This window comes from Bison bison, unplaced genomic scaffold (genome assembly GCF_000754665.1).
Source record: "Bison bison bison isolate TAMUID 2011002044 unplaced genomic scaffold, Bison_UMD1.0 scf7180017864035, whole genome shotgun sequence".
In the NCBI taxonomy this organism is placed as follows: domain Eukaryota; kingdom Metazoa; phylum Chordata; class Mammalia; order Artiodactyla; family Bovidae; genus Bison; species Bison bison.
In genome coordinates this window covers 20,014,252-20,036,962 of record NW_011494607.1, presented here as the reverse complement: position 1 = coordinate 20,036,962, position 22,711 = coordinate 20,014,252, and the positions used below count along the sequence as shown (strand labels likewise).

General features: G+C 35.7%; 1 protein-coding gene across 2 annotated transcripts in view; it reads left to right on the top strand.

The window, feature by feature from the left end:
• Positions 1 to 22,711, top strand: part of ASCC3 (activating signal cointegrator 1 complex subunit 3) — a 341,661-nt gene that overhangs the window by 265,665 nt on the left and 53,285 nt on the right. For both annotated transcript variants that reach the window (XR_824792.1, XM_010834747.1), the window contains exons 35-36: positions 1,473 to 1,584; positions 1,772 to 1,906. Coding sequence is in view for 1 of the 2 variants with exons in the window: in XM_010834747.1 (XP_010833049.1) it covers positions 1,473 to 1,584; positions 1,772 to 1,906 (247 nt within the window). In the remaining variant the exon portion in view is untranslated. The remainder of the gene's footprint in view (positions 1 to 1,472; positions 1,585 to 1,771; positions 1,907 to 22,711) is intronic.

Below are 22,711 nucleotides of genomic sequence, written 5' to 3'. Positions count from 1 at the left end.
ATTATTCTAACTATATGCTTCTCAGTCATAATTCAGAATAAAGGAAGTATTTTATAATAGTTTCTAATGCTGGTTTTTCACCTTCACATATGGCTGATTACATTTTGGTTAAATTAACAGCACTGATCTAGCTGGTGTTTATCTGTTCATTGAAAAATATTGCTTCATTTGGGATTATGAAAAGAACTTTTCCAGGAAAGGCAATAATTTCTCTACAGACTAAAATTTAAACTATTTCTCTTTTATAAGAAAATCCTTAGCATTTAACTATGATTTAAATAAATAACCTATTATTAATCCATACTCAATGGAAACTCTCAAATTTGAGGGTACCTAAACATTTGGGCTAACTTCTCTTTCTAATGAAAATATATCCTGCCATGATTTAAATCCTGCTTTTTGTGTTTTTAAATAAATTTTTATAGTATTGACCCCAACTATTTCCCTTGGAAGAAAGAAAATCACCATACTTGGCAGGCCTTAAGGCCTCTCCCATTTGAGATTGTTAACACTTTCTTCCCCAGGTTCTGACTACCCCCTTCCTGCTGCTTCTGCTGCTAAGTCGCTTCAGTCATGTCCGACTCTGTGCAACCCCTTCCTAGTCCTGTACAGATGTTAAACCTTCTTGCTGGGGTTTCAGTATTGACAGTCTGTTCTCTGAGGCTTGTATCCTTGATTTGGATGGAGGTAGGGCATGTAATTCTCCACGCTGACTAGGGAACAGGATTCACCCAGCAGGAATTAGCGGTCTGCCATGACTGTGGGGATGGTCCCTCACCTCTTGGATCTTTTCCCAGGCATAGATTCCTAGTAATCTTAGGGATTTGCCAAAAACCTCTTGGAGTTACAGGGAAGAGCATTAAGGTGAATTGCATGTCCTTAAGTTTTTATGTAGAAGGTGTATAGAGCTGAACTTGTATGTTTTCTGTACAGGTAAGCATAGTTAGAATGCTTTTTTGTTAGCCTGAAGATGTTCCTTCTAATCTTTAGAATATTCCTTAAGGGAACAACAGTTGACTAAATTTCCTAAAAGAACTTATCTACTATCCAGATCAATAGTTATTTGAGTTTTTTAATGTTACTCCGGATGAGTTTTACATATAAAAGGGTATTATATGTTTATATGTAATAAGCTTCTTGCTGCTACTGAATCTAGTACATAGATTTAGTTTGCTGTAGATGCATAAACTGAAATAGTTTTAATGCTGGAAAATTAGTGTCTTTTTAATGTGTTGCTGAATTTTATCTGCTTATCCTTTATATTTTGAATGTATTACCATTCTATCAGTATCAATAAACTCAAGTATGAGGATTTTGACCTGTAAGGTAGAAATGACAATTGCAGTTGCTTTATTTCTTTGATTTGCTATAAATGGATTTTTTTTTAATTCTGAAAAGAACAAAGTGAAATTGAAGTGACAGTTTTAATAGGAAATATTTTGAAGCAAATAATGACCTTGCTTGTTTTCTAGCTACTACAATTTGAGTGATGTGAGCCATGATTCTGTGAACAAGTTTCTGTCCAATCTGGTTGAGAAGTCTCTGGTTGAATTGGAACATTCCTATTGTATTGAAATTGGAGAGGTACGAGTGGGTCATATACATTCCAACTGAAAAGATTGCCCAGCTTTCTAACAATAGGGCTTTTGCTAACCATAGTCAAAAACTGTAATGAAATGTTGCGATAGCAACGGGCAGTATGAATTATTAACATTATGAACATATTTATTGTGCTTTCTATTTACATTACTTTATCTTTCTTCTGAAATAGGATAATCGGAGCATTGAGCCTCTGACATATGGCCGCATTGCCTCTTATTACTATTTGAAGCACCAAACAGTTAAAATGTTCAAGGAGCGTTTAAAACCTGAATGTGGGACTGAAGAATTGCTTTCAATTCTAAGTGTGAGTTTCATATTATTGCATTGTTTTTAATATAAAGGGATTATATTTTGTATGTGTTATACCTTCTCTTTTAATTTGAGTCTTAAACTGTTGCCTTCTAGTTCCTCTTGAAATTTGGCAGAAACTGTATGAAGTTCGTTGCTCTGTCAAAGATCACTACAAAGCAATATAACTGGGCCAGATTCCCCATGGATAAGATGACCACGTAATTTATCATCCAAACTTGAGTCAGCCTGAGAATGGAATCTGGCACTATTAATATTTAAGCCAGGATAATAGTTATAAACTGGGCTGTCCTCAGCAGCCAGGTGATTACCCTATCCTTCAGTGTAATAAGCTTTGTGAATTATAGTTGAAAGCTTTTCTTATTGCTTTTTTGAGGAATTCTATGGAATCCATGGTATTGCTGAAGTTTTTTAACATAAGGATCCACTTGATTAAGTTCTCTTAGAATTATTGCCAGAAAAGTTAACTCCTCCCATCCCCCCTTCCAAGAAAAAAATATACAGTCAGCTTTATCACATGGTAAAAAATTATACTCTGCTTATTTTGTTTTTTTTGCCAGGAAGCTGTGAACTAAATTTAATATTGAAGTTAAAATTACTATTAGCGGTATCTTCTTCACTTCTTTCCTGCGTATTATATATGTATTATTTTTTTTCTTTGTTGACTTTATGTATAATAATTTACCATAAAACTTTGTTGGCATATTAGTTGGGATCCAGGAGATAGTGAAGGATAGGGAAACCTGGCATGTTGCAGGTCATGCGGCCACAAAGAGTTGGACAGAACTTAGTGATTGAACAGCAGCAGCAAATATTGTATTTTACCCCTCAGATACGTTGGTACTTTTTAAAAAAATTAAGACCCCTTGGCCTATAATGTCTTTAAGGGCCTTCTCTTATAAAGTCACTGAGTCTGCTGTAGTTCACTTATTATTAGCTTTTTTCCTACCTTTCCTATTGCTTTATCATTCTCAATAGGCATCAGTATCCTCACAATTTTCCAATTTTTCAGTGTTTTCCCTTTGAGAAACTAGTGTATAGCTTTTGTGTGTGTTATAGGGCCACATACCATGTAATGAGTCAGAAAATATTTGTTAACGAATTGATGGATGGGTGGATGGATCCTGTATAAATCAGTTTCCTATTGTTTGCTCTATAGAAATGAGAGGAGGATTAAGTATACAAGACAGCTATCAAAAAATTATATTTTGTCAAATTAACTCATTTCTGAGATAAGAATATTTTTTAATTAAGAATTTCTTTTAAATTTCTAAGAATGAGATTTTTTTATCATTTTCTAGACAGATTCATAAAAACAAAATTAGGAGAAAGACAGTAAAATAATGATTAATTTCAGCCAGCATCTTAAACTAGTATCTGTTAGATTTAAGAATATAATGTTTCTTTCATATTTACCTACATTAATGTATTTGCCTAATTTAGTATTTTAAAGTACTTGGGATCACACAGTAATAGATAACACTTTTCATGTGCCAGACACTATTCTAAGAACTTCACATTGATAAACATTTAATCCTAACAGCAGTCACTAATTTGATATTGATAAAATCCCATTATTATTCATGTTTTAAGGATTAACCAACTTGTCCAGGGTTGCACATCCGGTGAGTAGTTCGCAGTCTAGCACCTTAGTATAAGTTCTTAACCACTACCCTGTTCTGCCTCTCCTGTGTGTGTGTGTATGTCTCTCTCACACACACACACAGAGTGAGGTGGAAAATACTGAGGTGGGAGGTCTAAAGTATATCATGTTAAGACTAGGTGCATATTGTTTTTGTAAAGCTTTGTGAATACCATACACCTGTTACATTCTGTATCCTCCTGTGAATACCATATACCTGCTACATTTTGTATCCTCTTCCACCCACTATTTGTGCATGCCTGCTTAGTTGCTTCAGTTGTATCCACCAGTTTGCGACCCCATGGACTGTAGCCTGCCAGATTTCTCTATGGGATTCTTCAGGCAAGAATACTGGAGTGGGTTGACATGCCCTCCTCCAGGAGATCTTCCTGATCCAGGGATCAAACCACCTACTACAGAAGCCCACAAATGTATATAGTACCAAGGGAATTCAATCATTTTTCTCTTTTGTCTTTTACATAAAAAGACATTGATCAAAACAAGTGGTCTGTTCACATCCTTTCAGCATCCTTTTTCTTTCCAGTATCACACTGCCTAAAATGACTTATGCTAATCTCCTGATACAGCTTTATTAAAATAGAGTCAACTCTTTTGTGAATAATAAGAAAAACGAATCATCTGCAAATGTATTTAAAGTAAACTACAGTATATTTACGTAGATATTGTTCAGCAAGCCCCCTTAATGATTTCCACAGCAACAATGATCTAATGTCTTCATCCTATGGTATTTGATCCAGGAAACTCTCAGCTTCTGCTCAGTAGTATCTAACTAAGTCTGTAATATTTAAGTGAGCCCTCTTTTTAAGTGAGGATGTTGGGGCATTAGGAGTGTAGGACTCAAATGTAGGAAAAGGAGATCTGTAGGTACCGCTTTTTTGCTTGCTAATTTCTTGTTTAAAAACCATATGTACACAAGAACGTAAGTATAACAGAGAAACATTAAATAATAAATCAGGACTGTGTTTGAAGTAATTATAATGCAATTTCTAGAAATCATTCTTTCAATGAGAAGTGTTTTTAAATATTATTCTGTGGCCACACCTGAGATTCCTGAGTCTCAACATAGCTTCATTATCATCTCTGCTCTCACTTCCAAAACTGCATATTAATCTCCTTGAGGTTTTGAAACAAGGAGAAAGAAGTGGTCAAGTGGAGCTATAGAGGAGGGTATGACAAACACAGGAAGGCAAAGAAAAACAGCGTGCGTGAAAGTCCTCTTGTCTACCAGCACTGTTTTTGTTTTTATAGTGTTTAATAATGTCACCTTACGTTTTGAACAACACAGTATTGTAATGTATTTGCTGTCAGCGTCTCCTTTAACTTAGATACAGTCACTAAAGTTTCTAAAGTCATTTTCAAACTTTTTTATTTTTAAAATTTAATTATTTTTAAGAGGAATTTTTAGTATTCCTGAAAAGATCACAACTGAAAAGCTTCTATTCTCTTGGGCATTACTTTGAATTCACTGTAACATTTTCATCAGTTTAACTTTGGCAGTGCATAAAGTTTTCTCATTTTTTAGGCTACATATTATATTTAACTTTCAGTTAAATTACATGCACAAATTATGTTCATTAAGATTTTTATTTTAGGTGTTCTAATTATGTTCCAATGTGTTTATTGTTGGTACAGAGAAAACAAACTAGAAGGTAACAATAGAATGAAAAAAGAATATTAAAACATTCATTGACTTTTACCAGGCATTTAAAAACAAATGAACCCTGATATCTCAGTTGGTAAAATACCCACCTGCAATGCAGGAGACCCTGGTTCGATTCCTGGGTCTGGAGATCTGGAGAAGGAATAGGCTGCCCACTCCAGTATTCTTGGGCTTCCCTTGTGGCTCAGCTGGTAAAGAATCCACCTGCAATGCAGGAGACCTGGTTCAATCCCTGGGTTGGGAAGATCCCACTGTTCTGGCCTGGAGAATTCCATGGACTGTGTAGTTCATGGGGTTGCAAAGAGTTGGACATGACTGAGCAACTTTCATTTCTGGAGAAGGGAATGGCAATCTACTCCAGTATTCTTGCCTAGAGAATTCCACAGACAGAGAAGCCTGGCGGGCTGTAGTCCATGGGATCGCAGAGAGTCAGATGTGACTGAGCAACTACATTTTCACACTTTCACAATTTTATTGCCAGTAGTTTTTCTTTAAAAACGAAAAAGAGAAAGCCATAGAATCAGGTCATTTCATGGTATGCTTCCTTTCACAGTGTTTTTGGCCCTTAAAATTTCCCTCTACCACAGTGTTCCATAGCAAAAAGTCGTCAGATTTGGTTAAAAAAAAATCCCTAACATTAGGTACATGTGTACCCTGTCTTCTGAATTCTGTCCTTTTTGTCCTTTTCTTCTGTCAGAAGGCTGGTTAGGATCAGCCTGGTATTTTGCAGAATAGCATTTACTATATTGACAATATCACCCTTTTGACAAAGGATGAGTTTAAAAAAATGAAAACTAAACTCTATTTTAAGCACGTGATGAAGTATGTATAATTTGGATGTTTGTCTTTAATATTTTACTCTATTCAAGTCCATATTAAACTCCATCAGTCACATTTCTACCCACAGACTATGTATTGATTCATCTAAGAAATACTTATTTGATGCCTATAATGTATAACGCTCTTTCTAGGGGCATGAGATAGAATAGTGAACATTAGTGACAAACTCTGTGTATGTGTGTATTAATATACAGATAAACTATGGGCATGGTAATAAACTATGAAAGACTTAGGTGTTGCTCCTGACTGAGGTCCCCAGCAAATGTGATACTCAAAGAATCACAGCAAAATATTGTCCACCATGAAAAAGAGTCTCTAAAAACAAAATAGGATACGGTATTCTTCCTTCAAGTTAATCTTTCCTGTGCATAAGATTTGCTATATACGTTTCTGCTGGCCACACATCAAAAGAACATCATTCAAAAGAATGGGCCCAGGAGAGCTGCTCCAATGATGAAAAGTATATTATTGGAGCATTTCAATCTAAAGAGGTAAAGGCTTTGAATCAGTTAACAGATATTAAAATCATGAACTGTAAGAATAGATTGTGAACACAGGTAACTTTCATAATTAATAGGAAGCTCCATCTGATCCTGCAGGTAATAAACTCAGAGAATTTATTACTTCACTTGACAAATATAATGTAGGCCAAAAATATATAGATTCAAAAAGGACTAGAAAATATTTACAAATGATAAAACTACTAACAGAACTAAAAGAGAAAATGGAATTTTGCATATCATATTTGGTATGGTAGATGCTGATCATTCTGTTTCAGAAAAGGCAAGGATGAGGCTTAGATGAAAATGTATCATCTATATGGTATTTTTCTCTGGGTTCACCAGATACTTGGACTATTTTTTATCCTTCAGAATATATGGGGGTGGTATTTGTTTCTCTGAATGTGACAGTCTGTTACACACTCAAGAACTAATTACTGTTAATTATAACTTCATTAAATATAAATCTTTTGTTTTAGTCAACACCTAAACAGAAAACACTCCCACTAAAGTTTTTTTCTCTACTAACACCTCTTTTGAAAATCCCATTTTCACCTATCTTCTTCCTGAAAAATTGAGCTGTTTTCTGGCTTACATTTTTAGTTGTCATTGTCTTTTTCTTTTTTTGTCTTTAAATGATAATAAAATATTCTATAAAGAGTAAAGATAGTAAAAATAGTAAAATAATCTAGGTGTAAAACTGAAGATTATATTGAGACCATTTCTCTTCACTTATTCTATGATAGCAACCCATTTATTTGAATCTTGTCTTTTCAATATATTCATTAAACAATTATACCAACTACCTTTTGTGAAGCACCTACAACATGCCAGGCATTTAATATACATTATTTATAATACTCAAACACTTCATGGTAAATGTTAATATTATGTAGAGAATACTACTGATGTTTGATGAGGATATTTTAAGTTTCCCCAGGTTTTATATGAAGTAGCTGTTTAGAACTCTTTTCCCTGCTCCTTACTTCCTCTCTTAGACATAATTTATCCTTATTCTATGATTTAATTCCAACTGTAAAAAAATTTTAAGTACTGAAATGTGATGGTAGATACTTTTTAAAAGTCAGTTAAGAAGCAGAATTACTTTTAAAATTATGTGTGACCTTGTAACGTAGACTTACAGGTTTTAAACACAGGTGTTAATTACTGGCAAAATAATTATTTCAACATTCTTTATTGAAAGTGTATATTTTAAGTTTTAAGCAATATGATGCTATTTGGAAAGGTTAGGTACTTTATAAGAACTCTTGCCAAGATTTTTTTCTAACACCATGAATTAATAAGCTTCATAATTAAGGCAGCTGCTTCACACTTCTATTGTTAACCAATGACATTACATCTGTCTTGCTCCATTGATGCCCTCCTCCTACTTATTGAAGCATTTAGCAGTTTTGGCAACAGGGATTACATGGCATGGAGTAAGTAGTCTAATTAGATATAAGTGAAAATCCTGAGGGAAAAGGACCTTTAAAAAGTAATTTGAAGAATCTCTTAATGATGTTGGCACTGACAGCCAAGTAGAGTAGAAAATGCCTGTCATCATGGCAAATAATGGATTGTGATTTGATATGTGCAGTGGAGTTTTAGAAGGAGCCTGTTTTAACAGAGTAATAGAATGAAGAGATTTCAAAGTCAGGGGAAATTTGAGTGAATTTTTCATAATATGCTTGCTATAGTATTAATAGTTTTGAAAGAAAGCAAAATATGCCCCAAATGTATTCTGATCTAAATGAAACAAATGAATTTATTTACAAAACAGAAACAGACTTAACAGATATCAAACACAAGCATAAGGTTACCAAAGAGGAAACATGGCGGGGAGTGATAAACCAAGAGCTTGAGATGAACCTACACACACTAAATATAAAAGATAGATAACCAACAAAGAGCTACTGTACAGCACAGGGACATCTACTCAGTATTCTGTGATAACCTATGTGAGAAAAGAATCTTTTTAAAAAGAGTAAATTATGTGTATAACTGAATCATCTTGCTGTACACCTGAAAGTAACACACTTTAAATTTTCAATAGATTGTTTTTAAAAAGATATACTCAGTTGTTAAGGTTCTAGTGACTACACTGAGAAATGAGATTATATACCAAATATCCAATCTGAAAACTTGTGAGATTCTCATTTTTCCATGAAGCCTTGGATTTTGACTAAAATTGTGGGCTTCATGTGTTAATGTAAAATTGAACCATTCCAAATTTAGGGAAGCTCCAAAGCGATAAAATTTTGATATATTAATAAATTTCCAGGTTTGACAGTTCTCTGCACTGCTTTCTTTAAAAACATACTGGTTCTTTCTTTGCCCATATAGAGAAGATTTTCAGTAATACAACATCTTTAATGCTTAAATTTTGTTCTCTTTGGGACACAACCACAGATTGTATTGGTTGAAAATTACAGATCTTTTGGTTGAAAATTACAAACGTATCTTTCTTATAGACTTGGAAAAATGAACAAGAGTTTTTTTTCCTAAGGAAGAAGTTTTAAATGTAATAAATAAAAAGGACAAGCCGTATATGAACACCTTTGGTAAGGAACCGCACATGTAAAATTAAAGAGTTCATTAAAGGAAAAATGAAAGGGAGGAAAGGTTAACTGAGTAACAGTGAACATCACCAACCTCATGGCCTTCCATTTCCAAATAACCTCCTGACAATCGCAGGATCCCATCTGCTACTCTTTATCATCCTAGTGGGGAAACCTAATGGGATATCTTCCAGGGTTCATGAGGAGAGCTTCCCTAACCTTCAGTCTGGGGAGTTGGTTGGCATCTTTAGGAGAGGCACAGATGGCAGATGTCTTTAAAAAAAAAAAAAGGTATCTTTCTACTTCTCTTGGTCTGTTTCCCTTGAGACATTCCCTATTCTCTGTTATTTCCTTAGCTTCTTCCTAGCTTTCCACACTTACAAGGTTTTCTCAGCTCAGAAAAAATGGAAGTAAAGTTTTCCTGGTGAAAACTTTAATTTCTCAGATAGATCTGGTGTGATATAGTAGATTCCTGTAATGATTTTTAAGCTAATGATGTTCTGGTGAGCCTAAGACGTATTTGTAATATTACCTGAAATTTGACCTGTTTTAAATTTTTTATACTTTTTTTTTCAAGTTACTCTTTGGCTTTCAGTTATTCTCTCCCACAGAATAACAACTAACAATTACTGGAATTCCAAATGTTGCTGATTAAATAGGGTTGTTAACTAAGAAATGAGTTTAGATTACCAAAGTATGAATAGCTTTAATATTTCTTTCATTATCACCTAGTTTAACTTTCTCATGTTTTCAAACATCAGAGACCCAGTTTTGCTCAAAATGACAGAAATCTGTATGGAAAAAAATAATACAAAAACTGCTCCCAAAGGGCAGAACTGAAATTAGAATTCTTATTCCCCAGCAATCTTTTAAATGCCCTTCTCTTTTTTTCCCCTTTGCTGGGTTTTGTATTGAGCATTTTCTTTTTCATCTTCTTGAATCTTATTTTTCCCTTTTATTTAAATTTACAAAGCAAGGCATATAAAAAAAATAATTTAGTCACTCAGTCGTGTCCAACTCTTTGTGACCCTATGGACTGTAGCCCTCCAGGCTCCTCTCTCCATTAAATTCTCCAAGCAAGAATACTGGGGTGGGTAGCCATTCTCTTCTCTAGGGGATCTTCCCAACCCAGGGATCAAACCTGGATCTTCTGCATTGCAGACAGATTCTTTTACCCTCTGAGCCATGAGGGAAGCCCAAGGTATATAAAAAGGTGTGTGTGTGTGTGTACATATATATAAATAATTACATATATACTTATTATTATACATATAATATTATAATCACATATATATATATGTAATTTTTTAAGGTATAAAAAAATGGATGTACCATTAACCTTCTTATCCTAAGCCATCTATAAAAAATAATTCTGGCTTGTCAACAACAATTAAGATTTGCAAAGTGTTCTCGCCAATACTCAGCACTCTTGGGGGAATACCAAGGAAATAGAAGACAGAGCTATGTCTTTTAAGGATATTTGTACTAGATCCCAAAGAACCTCATAAAAACAAAGAAACAGGCTTGTGCCACGTATATCTGTCTCTGCTGCTGGGCCTGCTCCAAATAGTTTTGTCTCTTCACAGAAAGTGTTCAGTCCTGCTTATGGCATGGCAGAAGAGTTACTGACATTGTCCTCAAAAGTCCAACTTACTAGCTTGGCCTGGGGGCAAGATTGGATCACCGAGCTCCTGGGGGTCATGTTAAAAGCATTTGCAAAAGGAGATTCCACTTAGACATTTTTAAATTACAAATAAAATCTTGAGTGGTTTCATGTAAATTAAGTCATATTTATAAAACTCCAGGGTAGTCTGCTTTTCAGGGAACCCTATCATGAATCACGTGGCAAAGTAAATCATTGTTAACTTGGTTTTGAATATAGTTTTGTTTATCATTGGTAGTAACTCGCTGCTTAACTTAATGATATCATAACTAGAATTGTCAGTACACATGCAATGACATTGGGAAATAAAAATATAATGAAAATGTGAGATTGAAGGTTATTGTCTATCCGAGGATAAAATCTCTTCCCTAAATTCTAACCATTTGTCATTTCATTCTACTTTGAGTAAGTAGAGCATTATTTAGACCATAAAAATAAGTGAAAAATAAATAGAAACTTTAATAGTGAATAAAACATTTTAAAATATAATTTCCATATGCTAGAAATTGGTTTCAGCCCAAAATGTTTCTAATTTCATCCCAGTAAAACGTAAGTACTCTGAAATTATGCTTAGGGTTTCATTGGTCCAGCAGGTGGAGCAGTTCAAAAACCTATGCTAGCTCCATCCTCAATAGTGTTGATTAGGTTCATGGTTCCTGTCCTAAGTATCTTCCCAATAGAAATAATGCTGAAGTATTGCCTTTTATTTTCACAAAGCAGCCAAGTAGGTAAATAAGTGTGGTCATTCCCAATACTTAAAGCCAACTAAATATACTTTATTTAGTATACTGTATTATGTATACAGTATCATTTTCTATGTAATAGAGCAAAAGAAAAATTAAACATCCTAAAGAAAAATTAAATATCCTTCCCAAGCCCCTATTAGTATAATTCAGAGTCCTTCGGTATTACATTGTTTTGGAAACATGGAATTTTTAAAAAGTGACCATAGAAATACTCGTTGGTGTAGAGAGAGATATACAGCTCATTATGTTAACTAACATGCCAGACCTTCTCTTTATGTAATAGTATAGAGAAACACAATAGAAACACTATGTGCTTTAAAAAATAATTTTAAACTGTATTAACACAGTTTCAGATAAACTTTTTATAAACTCTCTAGATATAAAAATAGTGTGTTAAGGTGTATCCTAATGTGTGATATAACAAGAGCAAGTTGTTATTTTATTGAATCTTGTTTTATAGAAAATATTACTTTTGTAAGTTTGAGGGGATTTTTAAGGGGCTTCCCTGGTGGCTCAGATGGTAAAGCGTCTGCCTGCAATGCGGGAGACCCAGGTTCGATCCTTGGATCGAGAAGATCCCCTGGAGAAGGAAATGACAACCCACTCCAGTATTCTTGCCTGGAAAATCCCATGGATGGAGGAACCTGGTGGGCTACACTCCATGGAGTCACAAAGAGTCAAACACGACTGAGAACTGAACTTCACTTAATGAAAACAGTACAGTTACCCTTTTTTATTTGTTTGTTAATTCTGGCCATATTTCTTTATACTTAACAACTAATGAATTGTTCTCTAATCTCTTTGGTTGTCATCAGACCTCTACTGGCCCTCATACATTAGCCATTATTTAGTCTGTAGCTCAGCGGTAAAGAATCACCTGTTGATGCAGGAGATGCAGGTTTGATCCCTGGGTTGGGAAGATCCTCTGGAGAAGGAAATGTCAACCCACTCCAGTATCTTGCCTGGGAAATCTTACGGACAGAGGAGTCTAGGGTCACAAAAAGAGTCGGACAGGACTTAGTAACAGAACAAGAGATTTATATATCCTGGTCACTTTCTCAAAAGACAGTTTCTTGTCCATTAATTCTTCTGAATTGTTCTTTTTGTAGTCATTGTATTTTAAAGAAAAGAACCTATAGTTCAATTAAAGAGTGATTCCATAACTGTGACTTTTGTGTTGTTACCTCCATAAGTATCTCATGGAATTATTGGGGAGATTAAATTAGTTAATATAGGCAAAGAGGAGAACACTGCTCATTTGCTCATCTGCAGTACTTAGTGTTAGCTATTCTTGTATTTAGTCATATTTACTGAAGATACAATGGCACCCCACTCCAGTACTCTTGCCTGGAAAATCCCATGGACGGAGGAGCCTGGAAGGCTGCAGTCCATGGGGTGGCTGAGGGTCGGACACGACTGAGTGACTTCACTTTCACTTTTCACTTTCATGCACTGGAGAAGGAAATGGCAACCCACTCCAGTGTTCTTGCCTGGAGAATCCCAGGGACGGGGGAGCCTGGTGGGCTGCCGTCTATGGGGTCACACAGAGTCGGACACGACTGAAGCGACTTAGCAGCAGCAGCAGCAACTGAGGATACACTATGTCCAGGCATGGAGTATACTGCAGCACACTAAGCTGATGAAGTTCCAATAATTATGGAACTTCATAATGAAATTAGCAAACAAGTTAACAAATAAACATATAAATTCAGGAATGTGTAAATGAGTTTAAAAAAAAAATAAGGCAGGAGTCTGAAGATAATAGAGAAGCCTGTTCTTCATAGAACAATTGAGGAAAACTTTTCTGAGCACGTGATATTTGAACAGCGAACTGAGTGACATGAAAGAAAACTCATGAGAAATCCTTGGGGGAAAAAATTCTAGGCAGAGGGAATAGCAAATGGAAAGGTCATGAGCTACTTGTCAGGGAACAACAGGAAAGCCTGGTTGGCAAGAGTGGGCAGGGCAGGGCTGAGGTGTCTTTGGCCTGGCTGAGGAGTTAGGAGCTTATCTCAAGTGCTAAGAGAAGCCATTGGAGGAATTTTGATCAAAAGAGTGATATGACATTATTATCAGATTGGCCAAAATGTTCATTTGTTTTTTTCTGTAAGATGTTCCTTTTTTTTTTTTCTTAAGGAACATATGGTAACTCAGACCTTGGCATTCTTGATCACAGTGTCATTTTCTGAGTTTTCACTCTTAGATTGTTCTGCCCCTATTCCCTTGTTCTCTCTGCCTTTCTCCCCAGCTTAATGTTTTACTCGAGGCCATGGCTCTAGGTTTTAGCATACCGTGGGGGAATGACAAAGTCTGTAAAAGTAATGATTCCCCACTGCCACATTATCCTACCTCCAAATAAAAAAGCACTGCGGTTCTTTAATGAGACATTACCCTGGCTTCCAGACCAATGTCTGTGCTCCTAAGAGCACTCATCTATTCATAGTTGTTAAAAACCACTTAGTAATTAGAAGAAATCATAAAGTAATTATGATTCGTAATAGTGATTATGGCTGGGTGATTACTCCTTCACTAAGATGCTTTGCAAATGGATTAGCACTTCTTTGAATTAGGAGCTTTGGCTTGAAATCTATGAGGAGGCTATATTAGTAAGAAAAATGTCCTTTCTTTTGGGACTAAGCAGAAAGCTATAAAACAGCCAGGAAGCCACTGGAACCTGGCTGACAGAAAAATCAGGCAAACCAAATTGGCCAGTTTATTAAGCATATATTCATCTGAAACAATTTTCTTCATTCAATTGCAGTTAAAGCTCTGGTCAATTTAATATATTAATAGTTCATTAGTCATTCCAACTCTCAATTGGGCTATGATATATAGTAGTTTCTCTTCCTGAATAATTAGGTAAATATTACATTGCTTAATATGAAGCTTGGGAAACGGGACCATATTAAAGTCTCAGTACTTGCTAAATACAGCTTTTCAAAAATTAGTGTTTTTGATACACAGATAAAGCATTATTTCATTTTAATTTTTGATGAGGAAATAAATACCATACCTTTTATTTTTCTGCACTTTTCTAATCTCTTCCTTCCTCTACTTCAGTTTCTTCTTTGCCTTCTAGTTATACTTTCTCTTGCTTGTCCTTCATTTTCTCTTATCTGGAAGCTTTTCTGTTCTATGCCTGTTACTGTCCTACAGATATTCTTAAATACACATTTTCAACAGACCAGCAAGTATTTATATAGCACCTACTGTGTTAGGTGCAAGAGGACAGTGATAATGAAGATGCAGTCCCTGCTTTCAAGAAAGGAAGAGGCCTATGTCTAAGAAGCAATTCTAGTTTGATATTAACTATTTTAAAAGTATAAGCTGTACCAGCATGTCTAGAGTATGCTGAAAGTCTAGTTATTAAGAACATGAGCTTTAGAGTCATACAGACCTGTCTCTGTCATTTTCTAGCTATGTGACCTTGGGTTAGTCACTTAATCTCTCCAAGCTCCATGCTCCTCTGTAAAATGAAGAAGAAGATTAAATAAAGGAATATGTGTAAAGCCTCAGTCAATACATTACCTGCCATATGGTAATCATTCATATCTATTATTGCTAGTTTTCATTAATAATAATATTTTAATACTGATAAGTTCTAGTAATTGATTTATTATAATTTATATAAACCATAGCTATATAGAACAAATATCATTATCCTCTCCTATTCAAAAACACCTTATAAGGGACTTCCCTGGTGGTCCGGTGGTTGAGGATCTGCCTGCCAATGCAGGGGACACATGTTCAATCCCTGGTCCGGGAGGATTCCACGCACCACAGGGCAACTAAGCCCTTTTACTGCAACCACTGAAGCCCATGCACTCTAGGACCCTCCCACCTAGAGCCTGTGCTCCACAAGAGAAACCACCATGATGAGATGCCCTGCTTACTGCAACTAGAGAAAGCCCATGCACAGCAGTGAAGACCCAACACAGCCAAAATAAATGAATACATAAAATAAAACAAAAACCTTATAATGTTAATTCTGATTCCTTACCATGCCATATGAGACTCTTCGGAGCCTAGCTCCAGTGTACAGATTGGAGTAAAAGTAGCCTCCATCTTCAGCTGTGCCTCCCCTTTCTCCCTTTAGCCTCTCTGTGGAGCTCTTGCTGCTCCATATGCCTAGTATGTCTCCCTCCCCAACTCAGCCAGGATAGTTTTCACACATTGGTCAAGACCAGCTCACTTAATCTGTGTGACGCACTAACCAAATACAAAGAAAGCACCATAAAATCATTGGTTAAGGGGCAGTTTATTCAACAGATATTGTTGGGTAAATTGTATAACATTTTGGAAAAATATTCATTTGATTCTGACTTCATAGCACATACCAGAATAAAATTCAGATTAAGGATTAAAGCCAAGAATAATGTTTACATTTCAAAGAGGGAGAGGGGAAGAAGCAAAAGGCATAAAGGAACTGAAGAAAGTATTTAAAAAAATGAATGGATTTGCCTAAACTATAAAATATATGTATGTCTATATAAAATTTTTAAAGCATTAATATTTGTCATTATTTTTAATTATATTAAAACAGTAATATATTTTAATTTTTCAAATTAAATTGAAAAAATGACTCTATAAAATGAAAAGAAGGCATTAACAACTTGCAGAAAAATAAATTCAATCTTAACAAATTTTTTTAAAACCCCTCAGACTTCTCAGTGATTAGAAAATATTAATTGAAACAAAAAAACAGCAATCTTTTTAGCCTATTAAATTGTTGGAAATTCAAGAAGGATAATACCCATTGATGGTGAGTGTGCTGTGAGTTGCAACATTCCCAGACACTGCCAAATAGAGTTTTTATTGACTTAAACTTTCTAGAAAGAAATTTGATATCTATCAAAGTTAAAAAAAAAAGAACTCTTAAAAGTTTATGCTCTGTGGCATTGTAATTCCATTTCTAGGAATCTATGAAACAAGGAAACAAGTCAAAATACATGTACAAGGAAACAAGTCAAAATACGTGTACACAGATGTTCATCACAGCATTACTTATAGTAGGAAAAAAAAACCTGCAAAAGTTTTTTTTCAAAGATCAATATCTCTTTAAGAATAATTTATAATTGCTTATGCTAAGTTTTTGAAAGATAAGCAACAGAAAACATGGGTTTTGTTTCGATTTGTTTTCATATATCCCTATAGGTGTATTCTTGTATGGAGATATTTATAAAGTTTGACCTTGTTAGACAATAGAGGATAACTTACTGATTAACTGAATAGCTTTGAAAAGCTCTTTCAAGAAAAATATCTAACTAGTGATTAATAATTCTTAGCAAACTATAGTTTTCCCACTGTGAGGATGAAAACGAATACTTTTATACTGAACCATTATACATATGGCAGAAGCCTAGAGGAATTTCCTCTCCAGAGATACATTAAAAGCTGAATATCTTTTGATTTCTCAACCCAAAGAAATGGATGTGCCCCATTCTTATACGTACATGTATTCTAAAAAATCATCATTACTACCAAATAAAATGCATCGAGATGGTCTTTATTACAGTAGTTTTATTCATACCATCTGCATTTTGTTTTAACATCACATTCTCCTAGAAAAGAACTTATTTCACAATGTTTTCCAGCTGACAACCCCATAGCATTTAAGCATGTCTCAGAGGTTTGATTACGTCAGAAGGTTAGAACTCACTTTGCTTTAAAAACAGAAAACACAATACGAAAGAACCTGAAAGGCAAGAAAAATTTACAAATGTCAGTCTCCTCAGATACATAAATTCTACATGTTCATATGTTCTCGTCATTATTTTGTATGTAATTCAGAAGAATAATGCAGTTTGGCAGAAGCACTATAATCTGTTTTAAGGACTTTAAAGATTTCCATTGGCAACAGAGAATTGTTCTACATATACTTTCTTCAGCCTATTAAAACATAGGTCCTCCATCCAAACTCTGTGGGTATTTTCTGTTATTTATTAAACAGTGTCAGCAAATTTGTAAGACAAATGCCAAACAGGTGTCATCTCCTACTGACAGATGAACAAATAAACTGTCTTGCAGAACCAGTGACTGAGCTGGCAGTGTACTGCCCTGCTGGACGAGAGCACAGAAAGGGTTATAACCTTGAACTTCTTTTACTTATGTTTTGTCAGTGAAGGAGGAAGAGAAGTGACAGAGGAAAGAACCAGTAAGGCATAGAAATAAACAGTGAATTCCAAGTAAAATCAGGGAAAAAGGAAAAAAGAGTTAATTGTGATTGAGACCACACTAAAATTGTGTGGATATAGCTTAAAAGCAGAGTGAGCTTTTTTTTTATTATTATTATAGAATGGAAATATGCTGTGATTATTTAAAATATTTTTGTTAATAAAATTTATAAATATATGTCTTATACAGATTTCAGAATTCAAAGAACTTTAATGCCATAGAATACTCTTAGAACTGTGCTGAAAAAATGTTTCTTTGATCATTCAGAAGACCTATAAAGATCTTTCAGGGTCTTGAAGCTATCTTTATAAACATCAGTCATCATTACATTATGGATATGTTAAAATGCTAAAGGGCTCATTAAAAAAGAGCTGATAGAGTCCTGATAAACTGAATTTGCTATTTGTGGACCAAAAGCAATGGTTCTTTTGGTTTTAGAGCAGGCAGATGTCCACAGATAACCACTACATCAGTGTGTCAGTAAAATAAAGCCAAGTAAAATCAAAGGTTTCTCTGTATAGCACTTTGTTAGGAACTGATTAAACAGTCTTACTTTTCTTATTGAAGCAAATAGTTGGCTGCTACATCTGAGAATCTGGAAATGTGTATATGCCTGATATATATTATCATATTGCACTATAGAAGTTAAATTTCAAGTTAATGAGCCCCATATGCATACCAGACTTAAGAGCTATATTTTATAAACTCTAAACACTTTGTTTTCCAACATTTCAAGCACCAAGGAAATGCAGACTAAGTTGAGGAATTGGGTTAATTTAGCTTACAACATGCGATTGCCTGTGATTGAATAGGTAGGTAGGAACATAGGTAGGTCGATATATATATAGATATTCCTATAAGATGTTCTGGGGTTTGAATATGACTTTAGCCGTAAGAATGCATGTTTGCTTTCTTTTGATTCACACAGAGCAGATGGATGCTTGACTGCCTGCTAATCCACAGCTGGAATGGTTTCAGCAGCTTCCACGTTGCTGGGTTAGAGTGGCTTTTCTAGTGGACTGAGAGGGCAGCAAAAGAGGGATATCATTATTCATCAGTATCCCAGTGGGAGCGCTGCCAGCAGAGATTAATTTTTTCTGTTATGCTTGTAAAACAAGCTCAGGTGGAGTCTCTAATCCTCAGGGCATGGGTGGCAGATCAAGGAAGATGCTACAAAGCTAGTTAATTTTCTGATTCTGGGGGAAACAGAAGCTCCGTTAGATGTATAAATACATGATTGCAAATTTAAGTAGCTCAAATTCAAATGGGATCTTCCCACACATCTGGTACTGAAAATCTCTATTTTTCTTTGTTGTCTTTAAATATAACTTCTTACAAGTTTGTCCTGGAGCCAAAATACTGGTAACTCTACATATGAGGAAGTAATTAATTTTTTGAGTTAATGACAAAACGCCTAATTTTTATAAACATGAACAAAAGCTTTCTACCTAAAGCAGACTCGAACTTAGATGTCTAAAATACCCACTTAAGTGTATTACCAGAAAGTTATGGCACTAGCTATCTGATTGGCACAGTTGGTTTGGTATTGTTTTTTTTTTTTTTTCCCTTAATGTATAGTCAGTCTATTTTTTAATGGTTTTATTTTTATTCTCAATACATGATTTCCATGTGACACCTGTTCCCTGTATCTTATTATATGATCCATCAGTATGTTTATAGATTTGAGCAATTAATGTAGGCTTCAAAATAAAGTTAGGTGACTTTTTTTTTAGTAAACAGAACTTATCCAGTAGGTATTGTCTTCTTAAGATTATTTATCTTTAAAAGTGCTTTACTACACTTATTACAAAAATTTTTAACTTCTTCCAGGCCCTTGGCACTTCTGTTGATTCTTTTGGGTCCAAGTAGATATTCATTAATGGTTCTTTCTTGTTTGAACATTTGCTTTTGTTTTGAGAAAATGATAAGCAGTTATATGAAGCCTAGATTCAGAAGACTAAAGTTGATTGATGAAGTCAGAGAGTATAATTTGGGGTTGTGAAGTTGATTATGACTACAAGATAATGTAGTTCCTAAAGTCTTTCTGACTGAAGTTATAAACATTTGAAAGATGTTTCAAAATGTTTTGAATGACAGAAGCCTTATTGAAAGGAATTTATAGCTTCTCAGAATATTATTTTGAATAGCATGACATGCATGTGTTCTGGGATATTTATTTAAAATCAGTCCCTCCTCTGACTCTAGTCGCACTTTGCACACCTTTCTTTTTGTTAACTTTTGGACTTTTGTTAGTAATGAGTCCAAATCTTGTTATTTACTAAGAGCATTTCATAGTCCAAGAGGAGATACACATTTTTAAAAGCACTCAGTGAAATGCAAAAACTACCACTTCATGAAAGAGGCTCCTACCAAAAGCACAGTGAGAGTCAGGAAGGCTTTCTGCTGCTGCTGCTGCTGCTGCTGCTGCTGCTAAGTCGCTTCAGTCGTGTCCGACTCTGTGCGACCCCATAGACGGCAGCCCACCAGGCTCCCCCGTCCCTGGGATTCTCCAGGCAAGAACACTGGAGTGGCTTGCCACTTCCTTCTCCAATGCATGAAAGTGAAAAGTGAAAGTGAAGTCGCTCAGTCGAGTCCGACTCTTAGCGACCTCATGGACTGCAGCCTACCAGGCTCCTCCATCCATGGGATTTTCCAGGCAAGAGTACTGGAGTGGGGTGCCATTGCCTTCTCTGAGGAAGGCTTTCTAGTTATGAAGAAATAGCCAGAGGAATAATGAGAGTTAAGCAAGTCTCCAAGGGACTAGAGAACTAACTGAGGAGTTAGGATGAAGCCCAGAGTCATTTGTTAATAATTTTTGAAATAGTAAACTGCTAATAAATTTAAGTAATTGTTCCCTCAATCTGTGTCAAATAAACCAATTCTTATTGTTAGTTGTCTATCCCACTCAGAATAAAATATAATTTAAATACTATACCTAGCTTAAACTATTTCTAACCAAACCTAAAACCCCACAAATCTGTAGCTTCTTCATTGATCTTTTCAGATGGTTTAGTTGCTAAGTCGTGTCCAACTCTTGCAATCCCATGGACTATAGCCCACCAGGCTCCTCTGTCCATGGGATTTTCGAAGCAAAGATACTGGAGTGGGTTGCCATTTCCTTCTCCAGGGGATCTTCCTGACCCAGGGATCATGTGATTAATTCTGTAGCTGGCATTTGACTCTCCACAGTGTCTTGGCAATCTGATCACAGGTTGGAAAAGAATTTCGTGACGCAGAGTTGCAGAAAGGAGTGAGTTTAATAAAAACAAAGAGCAGAGGTAGTATGGACATTGCAAGTGCAGCGGGTTGACAACTCCTGACAGGCCAGCAAGAGTGGACAGGATGCTGTTAGAACAGTGGGTCAGCTAGTAGCCAGTTTTTATAGCCTCAAGACAAAGAAAACTTATGCTGAAAGGTTGGCATTAGGTGAATGGTTAGGGTGCTATAGTGTGAGCAGTGGGGTGGGGCTCTTTGCCTGATATGTGGTCAGGAAGCATGCTGGTGATGATCAGGGGACTTTCGGCAGTGGTTACAGAGGGGCTCAGAGGTAACCTTGGTTGTGGGCTCCGATTCTGTCACCTTGGTGCAAGGCCTCACACCTGTGCCCTTGGGGCAGGACTCCATTCATAAGGAATACTGTTTCAAGAGAGAATAGAAATTATTTGTTGAATCAGTCCTTTATTTTGGGGGGCTCCAAAATCACTGCAGATAGTGTTTGCAACCATGAAATTAAAAGATGCTTACTCCTTGGAAGAAAGTTATGACCAACCTAGACAGCATATTAAAAAACAGAGACATTACTTTGCCAACAAAGGTCCATCTAGTTGTCAAAGCTATGGTTTTTCCAGTAGTCATGTATGGATGTGAGAGTTGGACTATAAAGAAAGCTGAGCACCAAAGAATTGATACTTTTGAACTGTGGTTTTGGAGAAGACTCTTGAGAGTCCCTTGGACTGCAAGGAGATGCAACCAGTTCACCCTAAAGGAAATCAGTCCTGAATATTCATTGGAAGGACTGATGTAAAAGCTGAAACTCCAATAATTTGGCCACCTGATGCAAAGAACTGACTCATTTGAAAAGACCATGATGCTGGGAAAGATTGAAGGTGGGAGAAGGGGACGACAGAGGACGAGATGGTTGAATGGCATCACCGACGTGATGGATTTGAGTTTGAGTAGGCTCCGGGAGTTGGTGATGGACTGGGACGCCTGGCATGCTACAGTCCATGGGGTAGCAAAGAGTTGGACATGACTGACTGAACTGAATTGATCAGAATTTTTTGTAAATTTTAGGGATATCTACATTTTTCTTCCTAATCAGTGCAGATTTTGCTGCTTGATGGAGTAATTCATATGTGAAAGACAGTGAAAATCACTCAGTTGTGTCTGACTGCAACCCCATGGACTGTCCATGGAATTACCCAGGCAAGAATATTGGAGTGGGTAGCCATTCCCTTCTCCAGGGGATCTTCCCAACCCAGGAATCGAACCCCAGTCTTCTGTATTGCAGGCAGATTCTTTACCAACTGAACCTCTAGGGAAGCCTCAATTCCTAAAAACACTAATGTATACAAGCTGCCATTTCAGTTTCCTCTGAGAACCTAGATTTTTGCATTTCAAATAAATCCAAAGTTCCCTTAGACTATTTAAATAAGTTGTAGGAAAGGAACTTTCCACTTAGTGAAAAAAAAGCAATAAAATCTAATACATTTGAAATAATACCCTGAGCTGTTCTCTATTACTGATAGGAGCCATTCAGGCAGTATGGCTGACTTTCTGTCACTTCAGGTGCTATGGCACAGGTCTTTCTTCTTCTGAACTCTCAACCCTAGTGATGGGTTTGTTGATTAGACATCTAAGAGGTTGGGTTTTTTGTTTGTTTGCTTTTGAAACTTAAAAGGGTGTGTATGAGCACTGACTCATTTCAAAAGTTTTACTACTATATTCTGTTAATGTGTTCATTGTAGGTTTTAGTTTCTTGATATTCATAAACTAT